The 14,992-nt window shown below is 33.5% G+C and overlaps 1 protein-coding gene across 9 annotated transcripts in view; it reads right to left on the reverse strand.

Moving 5' to 3' along the window:
• The window catches only part of RIMS2 (regulating synaptic membrane exocytosis 2), a 587,388-nt gene that overhangs the window by 123,562 nt on the left and 448,834 nt on the right, over positions 1 to 14,992 (reverse strand). For 8 of the 9 annotated variants that reach the window (XM_082600831.1, XM_082600834.1, XM_082600833.1 and 5 more), the window contains one exon: positions 7,596 to 7,768. In XM_082600831.1, the coding sequence (XP_082456957.1) occupies positions 7,596 to 7,768 (173 nt within the window). Of the gene's footprint in view, positions 1 to 7,595; positions 7,769 to 13,545; positions 13,723 to 14,992 lie in introns of those variants that run through there. The other variant, XM_082600837.1, reaches the window with a different exon arrangement.

Consider the following 14,992-nt stretch of genomic DNA (forward strand, 5'->3'; position numbering starts at 1 on the left):
CCATTAGGCAGTGACAACCAACTTCCCAGCTCCCTGTCTAATAAATCATCTCTTTTATTATCTGTCTTTTTCATCTGGTTTGAGCCCAAAGAGAGTCTACCTATGCTTCTGACCCTAACCCCTCCTCCATCTCCAGGTTCTTACTCTAGTACCCGTGCCTTCCACATCTTCAAATGCCCTTTCTCTTCAGACCATATACATGATCAAATCTCAAATTTCTCACTTTCAATGATCCAATATGGAGACTGTGAAGTCACGGCGCACTCAGATTTCCCACACATGGAAATTCCCTAAATTTTTATGAGAATAGCTTATTTACTTATTAACTGAGGAATCTATCTGTCTCTCTATCTAGAGAGACAGAGACAGAGAGACAGAGACAGAGACACATAGAAAGGGAGAATTATTTCAGAGTTTTAGGCCAACAGTTATATTTATGTGAAAAGGATAAATCTGGGGCTGCAAAAAAAAAAAGGAAAAGTAAATCATCACCTTTTCTTGACAATAAGGTCTGTGTTTTATTCATCTTCAGCACCCTGGTGATGTTAAAAATGTATGGAAGAATTTTAAAAAAAAGAGAGAGATGAACATTTTAAGGAAAGGTGTCTCTTAAGAAGTATTGGAATAGAAAAAAAGACATGCTTGACAAACTTAACCCTAAACAAAATATCATCTGCATTTTATCACCACTACACTCATAATAGTTACTGAAGAAGCAACACCAATTACAGATTTTTTTTTTTTTGCAGAGACCTTTTGAGCATTTTAAAAGATATATTCACATCCCATAAAATTCATCTTTTAAAAGTATACAGTTCACAAAGGAACAACTTCAGAAAAACTGACTACTCATGTTTTTATGCTATTAGCATAACGAGTTCAGATTTAAGGGCTATTATTTTTAAAAGACAAGATTTTCCTACTAAACTAATCTATGAAACTAAACAACTAAACTAATCTCCATAAGAGATAATAGCTTAAATTATAGAAGTAGATATAGGGTTAGGGAGAAATGGAATACTTCAGAGATAATTAAGCATTAAGATTAATAAGACTTGATTGGAGGGAGGGAATCGTGCTCAGTAGAAAAGGACTAGTCGAGTGATGCCTAGGTTCCTGGTTTGGGCAAGTGGGAGGATGACGGTGCCACCCACTGAGAAACAGAGCACAGAAGGAGGAGTGGGTTATTAAATGTAGTTGCCTCTTCTGTGACAGTATGATGAATTTAATTTTACATGCTGAGTTTGGTACGTCCCCAAGACAGACAAGAAGATGGCAAGGACAGGACTGGATAGATCTGGCAGATGGTTAAGGAAGAAACCTGGGCTGGAAATACAGTTTGGAAGCCATCAATACACAGATGCTACTGGAACCCACGGAATAGAAGGCAGCATCAAGATAGAACACGTAAAGAAAAGAAGGCCTAGTATGGGATTCTGGAAAATGTCAACATGGAAGGGGCAGAGAGAATGCTCCCAGAGAAGACAGAGGTGATCAGAGAGATGGTTAGAGAACTAAAGGAATGTACAATCACAAGAGCTCAGAGAAAAGAGCATTTCAAGAAGAGAATGTAAAGGTGTTGAATTCTAAAGGTTGGCATGATACTATATGAAAACTGTTACAAGTTAGCAGCATATACAATTTGAGGCAGTTTTTTTAAAAAGTTACATAACACAACTGTAATAAAATAGATGTAAAGGAGCAAAGCCTCAAAAAAGAGGCAAAAATAAAAATATCAATTATTATATATAATATAATGATTATAATATAATGTAGTTCAAGAAATTGAATGGAATTATCATGTCTTTGGCTATGAACTTGAACTTCCTGATAGACTAAAGAGAACATACAATGGATTACATTGTTTTGTTTTCAGTGAAGTAGATACATCTATTCTTTAAGAGAGCTGCTCACAAAATTTTAAAAGAAAGTTTCATATAGACTATTCTAAAATGGATGAGTGGCACAGGAGACATCCTCAAAAATGCTTTTAGAGCTAATGCAAAGTAATTCTACTAGGCTGTTTCTTTTAAGAACTTTCCATGAGCATTTCTTTTTAACATTGTAGTGATGGTTTTAGCCAGGTCAATTAGACAAGACAAAGAAATAAAAAGGCATTCAGATCAGAAAGGAGGAAGTAATCAAGTAATCTTGATTCACAGATGACATGATCTCATATAGAATATCCTAAAGAATTAACTAAAAACTTTTTGAGCTAATAAATGAATACAGCACAGTTGCAGGTTTCAAGATCAATTTATAAAAATAAACTGTGTTTCTATATACTAGCAATGATCAAAATGAAATTAATAAAAGAATTAATAAATTAATAAATTAATAAATTAATAAAAGAATTCCACTTACAATAGCACCAAAAATAAAATACTTGGAATAAATTTTAAAAAAAGAAGCATATGTTCCCTGAAAACTGTAAAACATCATCTAGAGAAAGTAAACATAAATAAATGGAACACCTTGTGCTCATGATTGGAAGACAACATTTTTTAAGACGGCAATAATCCCCAAATTGATCTAATTAAACACAATCCCAGTCAAAAAGCGCAGCTGCCTTTTTCCCCCCAAATTGACAAGCTGACCGTAGTATTCATTAGGAAATATAAGCAACCCAAAAGAGAGGAAGGACAGCATCATAACCACTTGGAGGGTGTTTGTTTTAAAAATGCAAATTCCTGGGTCCTTACATGATCAAAATTCTAAGAGTGATATTCGGTGTTTTTTTAAAAAGTCCCCTTTTTATGCACAATCATAAAACAGAGGAGGTCTATAACATAGGAGTAAATATGCAGTACACGTCGTTATATTACATAGTCAGGAAAATGTATTATCACATTTTAACTCTGATCTGTAACTCTGATCTGTAAGTTAGCAGTAATAAATATTTCATTAACAATTATTCTGCTTGCCCTTTTACAGACTATAAGAACTTTCTGCTGGATAATTTATATGGCTTAAGCCTTAAAAACAGCTATTCATGAATATTTGAACTGATGCCATCTTTTTCCTTTAAAAAATTTTCCTATCTCAAGAATGTTTTCTTTAAAAAGAGAAAACATAATTCCATACCGTTTATAGACATGCCTGAGAACTAAAATTTTTTTGACTTTTGAAACTTTTAATTTATATTTTGGTCTTACAAATAATCATTTTTAAATTGACTCTTCTGTAAGAATGTAAAGCACAAAAATTTGCTAAATATCAGATCCACACAAATCCTCAAAAGGTTTTCTGTGTACTCTTCATTAATGCAGATCTTTTTGTGAATATTTCACTCTTACCATAGATCTTGAACCTGTTTTACAATAATGAAGCCATAAAGTTTTTAGGCAGTGCATTCATTATAAACTGTAACATTTCTATTAAAAGGAAAGCTGGGTAATACAAAAATATGAGAGGATCTGAGAAGCAGGCAATCTTTTGAGGCTTGGTATATCTTATTTTGTTATCTATGAAAATTTATAGATAACGAGTTTCTTGAATTATTTTTTCTTGTGTCTTATATGCCCAGGACAGAACCTGGGGGAATGGATGAGTAATCTGATCACAAAGCTACCAAATGTTGTTGGTTTTGACAATACTATACTGTTCAATATTTGTTTTTCTATCTTCCACTGCAGATTTACTTAAGATCTCCACTTCTTGTGCCAAATTCTTTCATGAAATATCCTTGTGAATTAGTTTAGGTTTCTTGATGAAATTTTCTGGATATGGAGCTATCCTTAAACATCCATCCACACAAGTCTAAGAAACTGCTTCACCCTCAGGCTTAGAAGTTTAGAAATGCTTAATTTCACCTCTATCCCCCAGTTCATAGTATATATTGCCTGACAAATTTTCTGAATAAATATTGGTTGAACGAATGATTTCTCCTTACATCTGAACACTTTTTTTCTGGGCCAGCCTACCACATATATATGGTATGTAATCAGCAAATGTAGATAGATATAAAATTTAAAGCATACCTATGTACACAGAGTGAGAAAAATATTTTAAATGGTAAATATAATTTTGGATTTTCTAGAAATGATTACCAAATAATCATTAATGGTAGGGGGGCATTTAACCAGGCTAATATACATGTGTGGAAATATAAATAGCTAAATGTGAATGTATTATTTATTAATCAACTTTGAAAAAATATTATATTCAAATATTTAATGGACCTTTTTTTGAATTTACCTTTTTGCTATTCATTTCCTACTAGTACATTCAGAAGACTTACTTTAATAGACTTACTATAACACAAACAACATAATTCTGTATCACACAATGAGATACAATTACTGTAATGACAATAGCAACTAAAATGGATTTGGTTCTTTGTAGTCACTGTGTTAATTTTAAGTATACCAGCATTGCTATAGATACTTAAACCCTGAAGTCAGAAAAAGTTTTTTCCTTTACAAAATTTGGATAACAAGTAAACGTCAATGATGCATTATAGAATAAGATTATTTCCAATAACGTTGTATAAGCACATAAGTTGTTTTTGGCATTTAAACAATCTATGATTCTGTTCATCAACTACCAAAACAAAATGTTACTGGCAGTAGTACTCAGACATAGCTTCTCTTGGAATAAAGACTGTTCATTTTATTCTGAGAAATGAAAGCAAATTCAAGATCCTATGCTGCAATAATTAATGAGCAACACCAGCATTTTCTCACAAATAATTGCAGTTGACACTTTTTGCCATCATATGGAATATATGTTCCCTAGAGACATCAGCCTGGCCCCCTAAAGTTTACAGTTGCGAAAGTATTATATAGTTACTTAAGCGGAGTACAATGCCTTGATGACTCATCGCTAGGAATATACCATCTTTCCCTTTCCTGTGTAAAAAATAATGTGGTCTTTTCAAGAAGAAAATGGTGAAGAAAGTAATATTAAAAAATCGAGAACTCAAGGTTATAATCTTCAAACTTTTCCCCACCAAGCCAGATATGCTAACATAGGCTTTTGGCTCCAGGCAGACACCAAGGGGCTCATGTGTTCTCCTTTACAGTTTATAGAATGGAAAACACATTAGAGGCTCACATTTTGCTCTGCTTTTGGAAGAAAGGAAACTCTGTGTCTCTTTCCAAGGAAATCTTGGAAAGCTTTTCTCTGTGAATTAATGATGAAATGACCCTATGCCAAACAAACCAGAAAAATGGTCTTCATTAATAAGGTAATGTAATTATCAAAAGTTAGATAAACAACGAAATAGACTTGAAATTACTAGTTTAGACTCGAATCACAAAATATGCCTAATTTAAGATTTACTTTCAGGTTTCGTGTCTGTTACACAGAAACCTTCATAGATCACAGATATAGTTAAATATACCAATCTGAGACAGAAAGTGAAGTGTCACAGAATTAGACCACTGAATTGTATACCCAGGGGGTAAACATTTATTCCAATTATCTTTCTCATTAACTCTGAGTAAAGCACAAACTGAGATTGGATTTAGATACAATAAAGCAAAATTTGGCTTACAATCGGGGTGAGTATTATGCCAAGTGCATACTAGCACAAAATCAAGGTCTGGACGGATTACTAGAAAACCAAATTCCTCCAAAATGCACATGATTTGCAATTCTCATTCTCAGAGAAACGTAACTAGACAGATCTCATCTCCTCAGGCAGAAGGATGGAGTCTACTGCGGACTTGTGCTGACATGACTTTCAGTACAGCACTGTAAAGATGGCTTCATACTTACTTAGTGCATTGTGTTATGAAAATGAAAACATAGCTGTTGTTATGCCTTGCTGATTATGTTTCCTCCCTTTTTCCCCTGTTCAAAGTTCCTTCTCTGGCAGTTTCTCTAGCTGAATGAATTTCTAGAGGGGGCTAAGCCAACATGTCTGCCTTCTAATAAGCCCTAAGGCCTCTATCTTCTTAGAGTATCAAAGAGCACTGTTCCTACTCCACAATCTTCCTCAGGAATCAAAACTGCAGTAGACCCCACTAGATAACTATGATGAGGCAAGAGACTTGCTTTTTTCTTTATTCAGAGACAGAATAAAGCTTACTTTTTGCTACCTATTTTGCCATTCATTTTAAAAGTTCTAGTATATAATATTTCTTATAGTACAGGCTACATTTTTTCAGTCCCTTAAGAACCTCATTTTAAAGGTTTGACTCCACAAATGAGGAAGATATACAGTAATTCATGCTAAAAAAACTAAAGGGAAATTTACCTTTGATCCACCGAGTCAAAAAGAACTTGAGAACCCAATTAAATCAGACTCTCAGAGCTATGGTATACAAATTAAAGACTGTTTAATAAATCAATCTGTTAGGTAATAATTTGCTAACATTAATTAGTTGCATTAGAAGCTAAATAGATAAAACACAAGAAAATAAACTAAATGTAAATGGCAAAATAGTTTTTAAGGGTAGGAGAAAGGACATTACTAATGGGAAATGTCTACGAAAATGAGCAAATTTTACCTGTCATCATCTTGCGAGAATTGCTTTTGCAAATCCTCTTTATTCCACTGTTCTTTTTCTTTCCCTTGTTCAGGTATATCTTGTGTTTTTTCCTCGTCTCCTGATTCTCTGTTTTTCTCCTTATTACATGTTTTTGTAATCTCTTTCCCTTTCTCATTCTCATTAATTCTTTCTTCCTTTACCTCTTCCTCCTCATGAACTATCTCTTCATGCTTATCCCCTTCTTTCCCTCCCTCTTCTATTCCCTTTGGCCTTTTGAAAGCAACATAAATTGAAGGCATGCAAATAAACACAAAAAAGAAAGAAAAAGTCAAGAAAAAATGCATACAAAATTAAATAGAAAAGTAATGATAACTACTAAAACATAAATAAAAATGACATCTTTTAAGCATTGAAAACTTTTTCTCCAGTGTACACCAGAGAAGCACTGTGTAAGCAACACTTAAATCATAATTGTTTTTAAGTCATATTTTCCTGTTACAAAGTTGCATGGAAAAAAGTTGTGGTCTCTCCATTATTGTTTTTTCTGATCCAATAGGAGTAAAAAAAGACTAATTTAGCTCAGGTGTCCATAAAGTCTATAGGTTGGGTGATAAATGAAAATTATATGAACAAACATACATTACATTTATAAATTTTCTTGAGAAACTGAGAACTTTTTCCATGCATTTATAAAAAGTTTCAAGAGGATGGGAGAGCACCTTACTAAAAAAGTAATGTTCTTGTGTTTTCTGAATTACTAAAATGTATTCAGCTAGGAAAAATCCCCTCTAAAATATGATTTTTCATATTCCTTAGAATATTAAAAAATTCAGGTCTTCACTTAACCAGCACTTTAATTTCAGTAAAGATATAATAACAGAATTACTTTTTAAATAAGAAACATGAAAAAATAGCTAATGATACTATTTCAAATAATCTAGTAAGAAAATAGTTATAAGTTCTGTAAAACTTTTCTGTGCAAGAAATTTGAAATGGAGACCAAAATATAATTAAAAGTAATCTGTACAGAAGTTCTTATTGTCTTAATGATATATATTAACCTTTTAGAAGTAAAAGATTTTACATTTATCCAAAGAAAAATAAAGACCTTCTAAAATATATTTAGAGGAACTTCCTGCTTAAAGTCCCCTTACTCACCTGATTTTCTTATTTCCTCTTGGCCGTTCCGATTGGACAGACATGTAGCTTGTGCTGCTGAAACGAGAAGCACTACTAGTCCTTGAAACCGCAGATATATCACTTACATCACTGTCCGAAGATTTAGTGGAAATATTATCTGCCCCTCTATGAGGATCCCATCCTGATCGATACTGTTAACACAGATTGACAAATACGCAGAAGTTGTCAGTATTACCACACAAAGCAATTATTCACTTCTCCTATTTCAGCACTTTAATTGTCCACAGAGGATACTGCAAAACCCCACTCAGTTGCATATAAAACAAAAGTGAATGGCAATTATCCTAAAAGAAAAATTCAGTTTATATGAAACTCTTGTTTTTAGCAATGACAATTAGAGAATTTTTACCACACCCAGATGAAGACCATTAAAACAGTTTCACAACAGAAATGGCCTCAGGGAAGAACATTTAGGTAAAATCTGGGAAATAAACATTTGGCTTAATATTAGGAAGAAAAAGTTTTTTTATTTCTGAATTTGAAAAAAAAAGTATGATGAAGTTGCCATTGTAACTTATAAAAACCAATTTTAGTAGCATCAATTTTCTCTTTAATCCATTATGCTTCACTGAAAACCTAGAGATAATACAAAATCTAATTATTAAAACACTAACTTTTTAAAGAAAAGCCAAGAGAAAAGAGAAAGTTTAATTTCTGAATGGTTGCTGGAATTTTGATGAATCCTAGAAGTACTAGAAAAAATCGTTATTATTTACAATAGTTCAAACTTTCTGGAACTGAAATAATCAGATGGTCATCTGGCACAGCCAGGGTGCAGGGTGTTCTGGGTGTTCAAATATTCTGATAAATTGAAAACCTTCATAAATGCTTTATGTTAATGACATGTGGAATGTAAAAAAGAACAGGTTTTGAAGTCTGAAAAATGTGGAGTAAGGAAAAGTTGCTAGCTGGGTAAACTTGAGCAAATTATTTCACCTTTAAAACACTGTTTATAAAATAATAGGGAGAATAATATCTTCCTTGCAGGGCTGTTTTGAAAATAAGAAATAATACATGTGTGGTGTCTGGTATAATATAAAATAATGCAGCCAGTATTATTACTGTATGATTACCACCTGATGGCTATTACTAGGTTAACAGACTATCTGCTAATAGATTTTTTTTTGTAAATATGCTCTTAAACGTAATGGTGAAAAATCCTTACTTGTTCAATTTCACAATGGAGATCTCTTAAATCATAGATACTGGCAAATTTCATAAAGCATTAGAAAGATGATTATCTTATATAAACCATTTACTGTGACTTGAATAATCATTACCCTAATAAATAGTTCTGTATGAACAACAATTCACTGAAAATATTAGCTAGATATAAACATTTTGGTAAGACAAGTTGAATGGCAGTAGGGTGTAGCGTAAACATTAGATCAGATTCAAATGAGCTGTTTTTTTTCCCCCCAGTATCTTGTTGTATATTTTTGAGTTAATAACTGATCATTTTCTTTAAATGTAAAATATAAGAATTATTTTGAAGGCTACACAAAATTTTAATAATCAAATCCTTAATCTAGAAATATATATTTATATTAGGTGAGATATGGCCTTTCTTAATCCACTGTAACTTTCGACTTTGTTGGAATTCTCAATTATCAAAAAAAATACAGTTAAATTCTTCAAAAAGTTATTGCCTTTTTTCCAGGAAATATCTATGTAAATAGAACTGTTATGTTTGATTTTAAAAGGAAGACTATTTATTTACAGTGGATTTATTTGGAGAACATTTAGTCCATGGTATATTTTTTCAAACTAAGGTCATCTTAAAATATCAAAAACAATTTACTTTAAATGACAATGTCTTCAGCCATTGCCTAGAATAGCATTTCAGTGGTTGGATCCAATATTATCTATGTTAACCATTATATTTAAAAATATATATATATAATATATATATACATATATAGCCAGTATATACTGGCTAGCATAGATAACGTTGGATATATGTATATATGTATTTTTTCCATGCTATTTATTAAAAGTAAATTTGATCTCAAGTTGAGACACAAATGGAAGTAATTTCCATTTTTGGACATTTCATATATATATGAAAAATGGATGTTTCAAGAAATTTTTCAAAATTATTAAATTGTTCCCAATACTACACTGTATTGGGAGAACTCTATCTTACTCATTCTTAGAATTTATAATAAAAAGGAGAGGCATATTGCTATTTATGTCTTTAAAAATAATTTATCATTGAATAGAAAAGCAGTTTTGGTCTTATATTTTTTTCTTTGCTTTTGCTCATGGGATTACTATATCATCTAAATGCAAATGAAAAGCCACAACTTTTAACTTCAGGAAGTATTAAGGGTAAATGTAATCATGAAAAGCACATGCTCTGGAGTGAGACTGAATCATTAGTATGAATCTTGGCTACATAAATTATTAGGTTTGTGATCCTGAGTTCCAGTTTTTTATCTGTTAAAATGTGGACAACAATCATACCCATCTCCTAGGTTTGCTGCAAGAATTAAATAAAATAATGTACATAAAGCACTTAGCACAATATTGGACACATAAGAAGTGTTTAATAAATGACAAATGATGACAATGATGATCATGATGATTAGATAGTAGCTGAATACTGGCTTAGTATCAATTCCAGGAATATATTTACCAAAAGAAATATTAGGTAAAATACCCAAGAGTAAATTTATTATTTTAAGACTGCTCTAAGCTATAATAAAAATGTAACTATTTCTATATATATCTAAGAGACACATTTCAGAAAATATATTTATAAAGCAAAATAAAATATTAAATCAAACTTTCCCCCTAGTATGTTCTCAGGCCTCACCTTCCCGTTTGGACAGGTTCATTCATATCTCATCGCCTCATAGGGAACTACTAATTCTCAACTGCAGGATAAGGAATAGCTTTATCTCAGCAGGAAATAAATGACACTTCTTGGCTGACATAGAAGATGCCTCATTTTTAATATTTGTTTCTGGTACTTTATCCTAATATCCAAAGCCACCTGGTACCTGTGTATCCCATGTCTTCCTGATTGCTTCTTTTCTGATTTTCTTTGCCTTCATTTCTGAATCCTAACTGCTTGTTGACTTTTGTATTTCAGTAGTTAGGATTCTGACTTTGCATATTCTAGCCTTTGTCTTTTCAGGTCATCATGACTTTTGATCCTGTTGCTATGATTCGTAGGTACATACAGGCTAGCCTAAGGCTTAAGAATTTTTTTTGAAACACACATGGTATATACACATTGCACATATCTTTGGCTAAGACCTCTCAAATAATCTAGTTTGCTGAGCTAAAATTTTGGATATGCAAAATTTAAGGAAAGATAAGATTCCACATACTATAGTTTTAAGCCTTTATATAATTCATCACATGCTACCTCTTGTTATAGGTGTGTGTGTCTGTCTGTCTGTCTGTGTGTGTGTGTGAGTATATTCATATTTATTGGTAGTTTTCAAACCTTCTATTAGAATAAAAGCTCCAAAAAGCCAGAACAATATCTTCTTTATCTTTGTAAGTCTCTTAGCACCTAAGAGTCAAAGATTTAATTTAATTTAAACTTGGAGGTTTAGCTTTTGTACCAGTAAGATAAGGATAAATTTCATTTTAAGGATTCTTGTGGGGAGTAAGAGAAATAATATATGCAAAATACCCAATCGTGTGCTTAGCGCATAGCAGCTGCTCATTTCCAACACCGAAAGCAGCGGGTCATAAATAAAAAGACACTGAATGGAATAGTTTAAATAAAGAAAAACTACAAATTAGCTAAAAGCTCTAGTTTGATGATTTTGTTGTCTACCTAAGGCTTGTACCAAATGCATTTTTCTGTCTATTTCTAACATGTTTATCTTCGGGATATAGCTCAGGCTTCAGCTGAAAACTGTGCTGACTGGAGATCATTAAAGTCTTGGACGACAGTGAGGGAGCTTTTCCCGACAACATTTTGATGTTTTGTACATTACTATTAAGCAGATCATGAAGCAGAAAAATTTACGGGAAATTATTATTCTCCGGGATGTTCCAGACTCTAAAGTTCTTAAGTGGCCTGGAAAAGTTAATGTTCTCCCTATTTATCTAACATTAGTGGAAAATAACAGTATATCAGCACAGCTCTATTGCAAGGAAAGTTATTATCAAAATTTTATAATAATATTCCTGAGCAAAAAGTAAACTCAGATTTCTAAAATAAAATTTTCATTTTCTCCTGTATACTCATTTCAAGTTCTTAGATTAAGTAATTTCCTAGTTTGAGTTCTCTACAGCATCTCAGCAACTCAGGTCATTTGAGCTTTGTACATGAACCTCTATGAGACGTCCTTAAGCATTGCTTGTCTTCAATTTATTGAATCTCACCATAAAACTGTGAATTACTGTCTAAAGCTCTAGTCCAAGAATTGGTTATGGCAAAATACTGGGAAGCAAGAAAGCCCATGTTTGAAGAAAAAAATTTTAGGCTATCAAGAAGTACTTGGAGGAATAGTTACATCATATTCAGAGAGAAAACATGAGTAGATCGAAAAGTAGGAAAAAATTGGGGCAAACGTAATCTTTGGAAGATAAGAGAGAGGCTGAATTTCTGGGCAGGGCTCTTGATATCAGTCTGGCGGGTCTAGACAAGAAAAGAACAGAGCAGAGGGGGTCCTGGCACTGTGGTAAATGAAACAATCATATGAGCAAGAAGACGCTCTCATTTGCATCATCTTATTTTTATTCCATATAATAATTCAAAGAGAGTAGAAGTTGTGTTTTGTTAGTAGCACAACTGTAGGTACTTGCTTTTTGAGGAGCTATTTCCAGATGAGTTTTTCTCTGTCTTAGCCAAAGTTCTTATCATGGTCTGGTTTGAATGCTGACTGTGTAAAATTCTGCTTGTCAACAGATAATTTTCTTTAGATTGGACTCCTAAAGAAGGTGTTTTGTGTTAAGTTCTCTACTTTGGAGGGAGAAGACAGTGAGGAAAGGCCACAGAAAACTGAGGGTTAATTTAAGATTTAGTTTTGTAAACAGTATCCTGCAAATGAAATCCCAGCTAGAAAACTCTTTAATTCCTTCAAAGAGAATTAATCACTGCCTTGAGTATTCCTAAACTACTTTATTTATGCCTTTCTTATACTTTTTATCATGTCTCTCTTTCTCAGTCTCTGTCTCTCTCCTATCTCTCTATCATCTGTCATCTATCTATCTATCATCTATTTATCTACCATCTATCTATCCTGCTAGATTATAAATTCCTTGAGGATAATTACTGTCATATTTATTTTAGTATTCCCGTTATCTAGATCAGTAGTGCCTGACTAGAAACTCAATGAATGTTTAATGAATAGAAATGAGTGGAATGGTTGTTTTATCTGGGCTATATACTGAGGTATTATCTCCAGTATGAAGTACCAAATCAGAGTATAAACTACTGTAATGATAGCTGAATAGAGTTGAGTCACTTAATCCTTTCATTCTCTGTGATGGGTATAGATAGGAAGTGGTGTGCTTATATGTATTTAACAACCAGCTATCCAAAAGGAAAAAGTTCTGATTTACAGAGTTGGCTCATTTCTGAAGGCTAAAGACTCCCACTGTGGCTGATTTCAAGTTACTAAATGGTCACTGAATGCAGAGTTGGTGCATACCACCAGGGGCGGGGGCTTAGACATAAATGCATTATTTGTAGGACTCACAAAGACTTGTTAGGAGAAAAGATGTACAGGACAACAAGATATCATACCTGCAAACTACCCATCTTGTGAAAGATGGAACAATAACAGCTTAAGATAAAGAAACACAATTGCAGACAGAGTAGCCATTAGCTTGGAGGCAAAGATTTACTAAAGAGCCACTGTCTCTTGGTCTGAAGGAAATCTGTAAGTTTCCTGGAGAATTTGTAGAAGAGGAATTAATGCTAGTAGTCAATGCTGACTTTCTCAAAGGTTTGGCTCTGTGGGAACTCTGTGTCTCTTAGTAATTAGCTGTTCAAGGAACCTCATCCTTTATTTACTTCCATTGATTCCTCACAATTTTCAGAGATGGAAAGGCCAGTTCTGCGATGAAATCCCAGGTTTAGAAATCTCAGGTAGCTGCAGAGCTTGTGCTTTTGCCCTTAACAAATGCATTTACTATTTTCCTTCTCAGGATCCTTAACTCTTCCCCCATTCTAATCTATCATTTACTAGAACTGTTCTCAAAAAACAAACAAATACCAAAAATGTCCTAATTTATCAGCCAGTAGTGTCTTCTTTCTTGATTTTGCTATTACATCTAATATTGTTGAAGTCCTCTCTTTTCCTGAAACTTTTCCATAATGGCTTCTCAGATAATGTCACTCATGGTTTCTCCCCTATCTCGCTAACTATTTATTCTTTTTTAAAAATTTTATTTATTTATTTATTTTTGGCTGCATTGGGTCTTTGTTGCTGCGTGTGCAGGCTTTCTCCAGATGCGGCGAGCGGGGGCTACTCTTCGTTGCAGTGCTCGGGCTTCTCATCGCGGTGGCTTCTCTTATAGTGGAGCACGGGCTCTAGGAGCGTGGGCTTCAGTAATTGTGGCACGCAAGCTCAGTAGTTGTGGCTCGTGGGCTCTAGAGCGCAGACTCAGTAGCTGTGGCACACGGGTTTAGTTGCTCCGCGGCCTGTGGGATCTTCCCAGACCAGGGCTCGAAACCGTGTCCCCTGCATTGGCAGGCGGATTCTTAACCACTGCGCCACCAGGGAAGGCCTCTAACTGTTTATTCTTAATCTCCTTTGCTGGCGTCACTTTCTCTAACCTGATTTTAAATTATATTCTCCCCAAATTTCAATCTTTAGCCTTCTTTTCTTTTCACTATACGTATTCCCACAGAATGATCGAATCCATTATCTACCCATGTAATGACTAAAAAATCCTTATCTTTCCCCCTCACTTCTCTCCCAAGCTTCAGACCTGTATTTCCAGGGCATCTAACAGGACATCTACCATATGTTGTTTTGTAGATACATCGATTTCAATGTGGCCAAAATCAAATTTATTCTCTTTCACTCCAAACCAGCTGTTCTTGTATCTCTTATATTTCCTCCATTATTTAATAACCAACTAAAACCTAGAAAACTTGTGAGTTATCTTTGACTTCTCTCTCTCCAATATTCTCCATTCTAAACAGTTAAGAAGTATCACTCATTTTATGCAAACAAATATCTTGATAAGCTACTTGGGACTCATGAATGGGTCCTTGGTCTTTCATATTCATAGTTAGAGTCTGTTATACCTACTTATTTGTCTCACTTGCTGTTGAATGTCTACCAATATTCTTTCTTCCCCTTTGTTCTTTACTAAAAGAATCAGATTTATTTTGGTGGTCTAACAGCAACAACAAAAAAAGAAAAGAACTTCAT

The sequence above is a fragment of the Mesoplodon mirus genome (assembly GCF_964341445.2).
Source record: "Mesoplodon mirus genome assembly, chromosome: 16".
Classification (NCBI taxonomy): Eukaryota; Metazoa; Chordata; class Mammalia; order Artiodactyla; family Ziphiidae; genus Mesoplodon; species Mesoplodon mirus.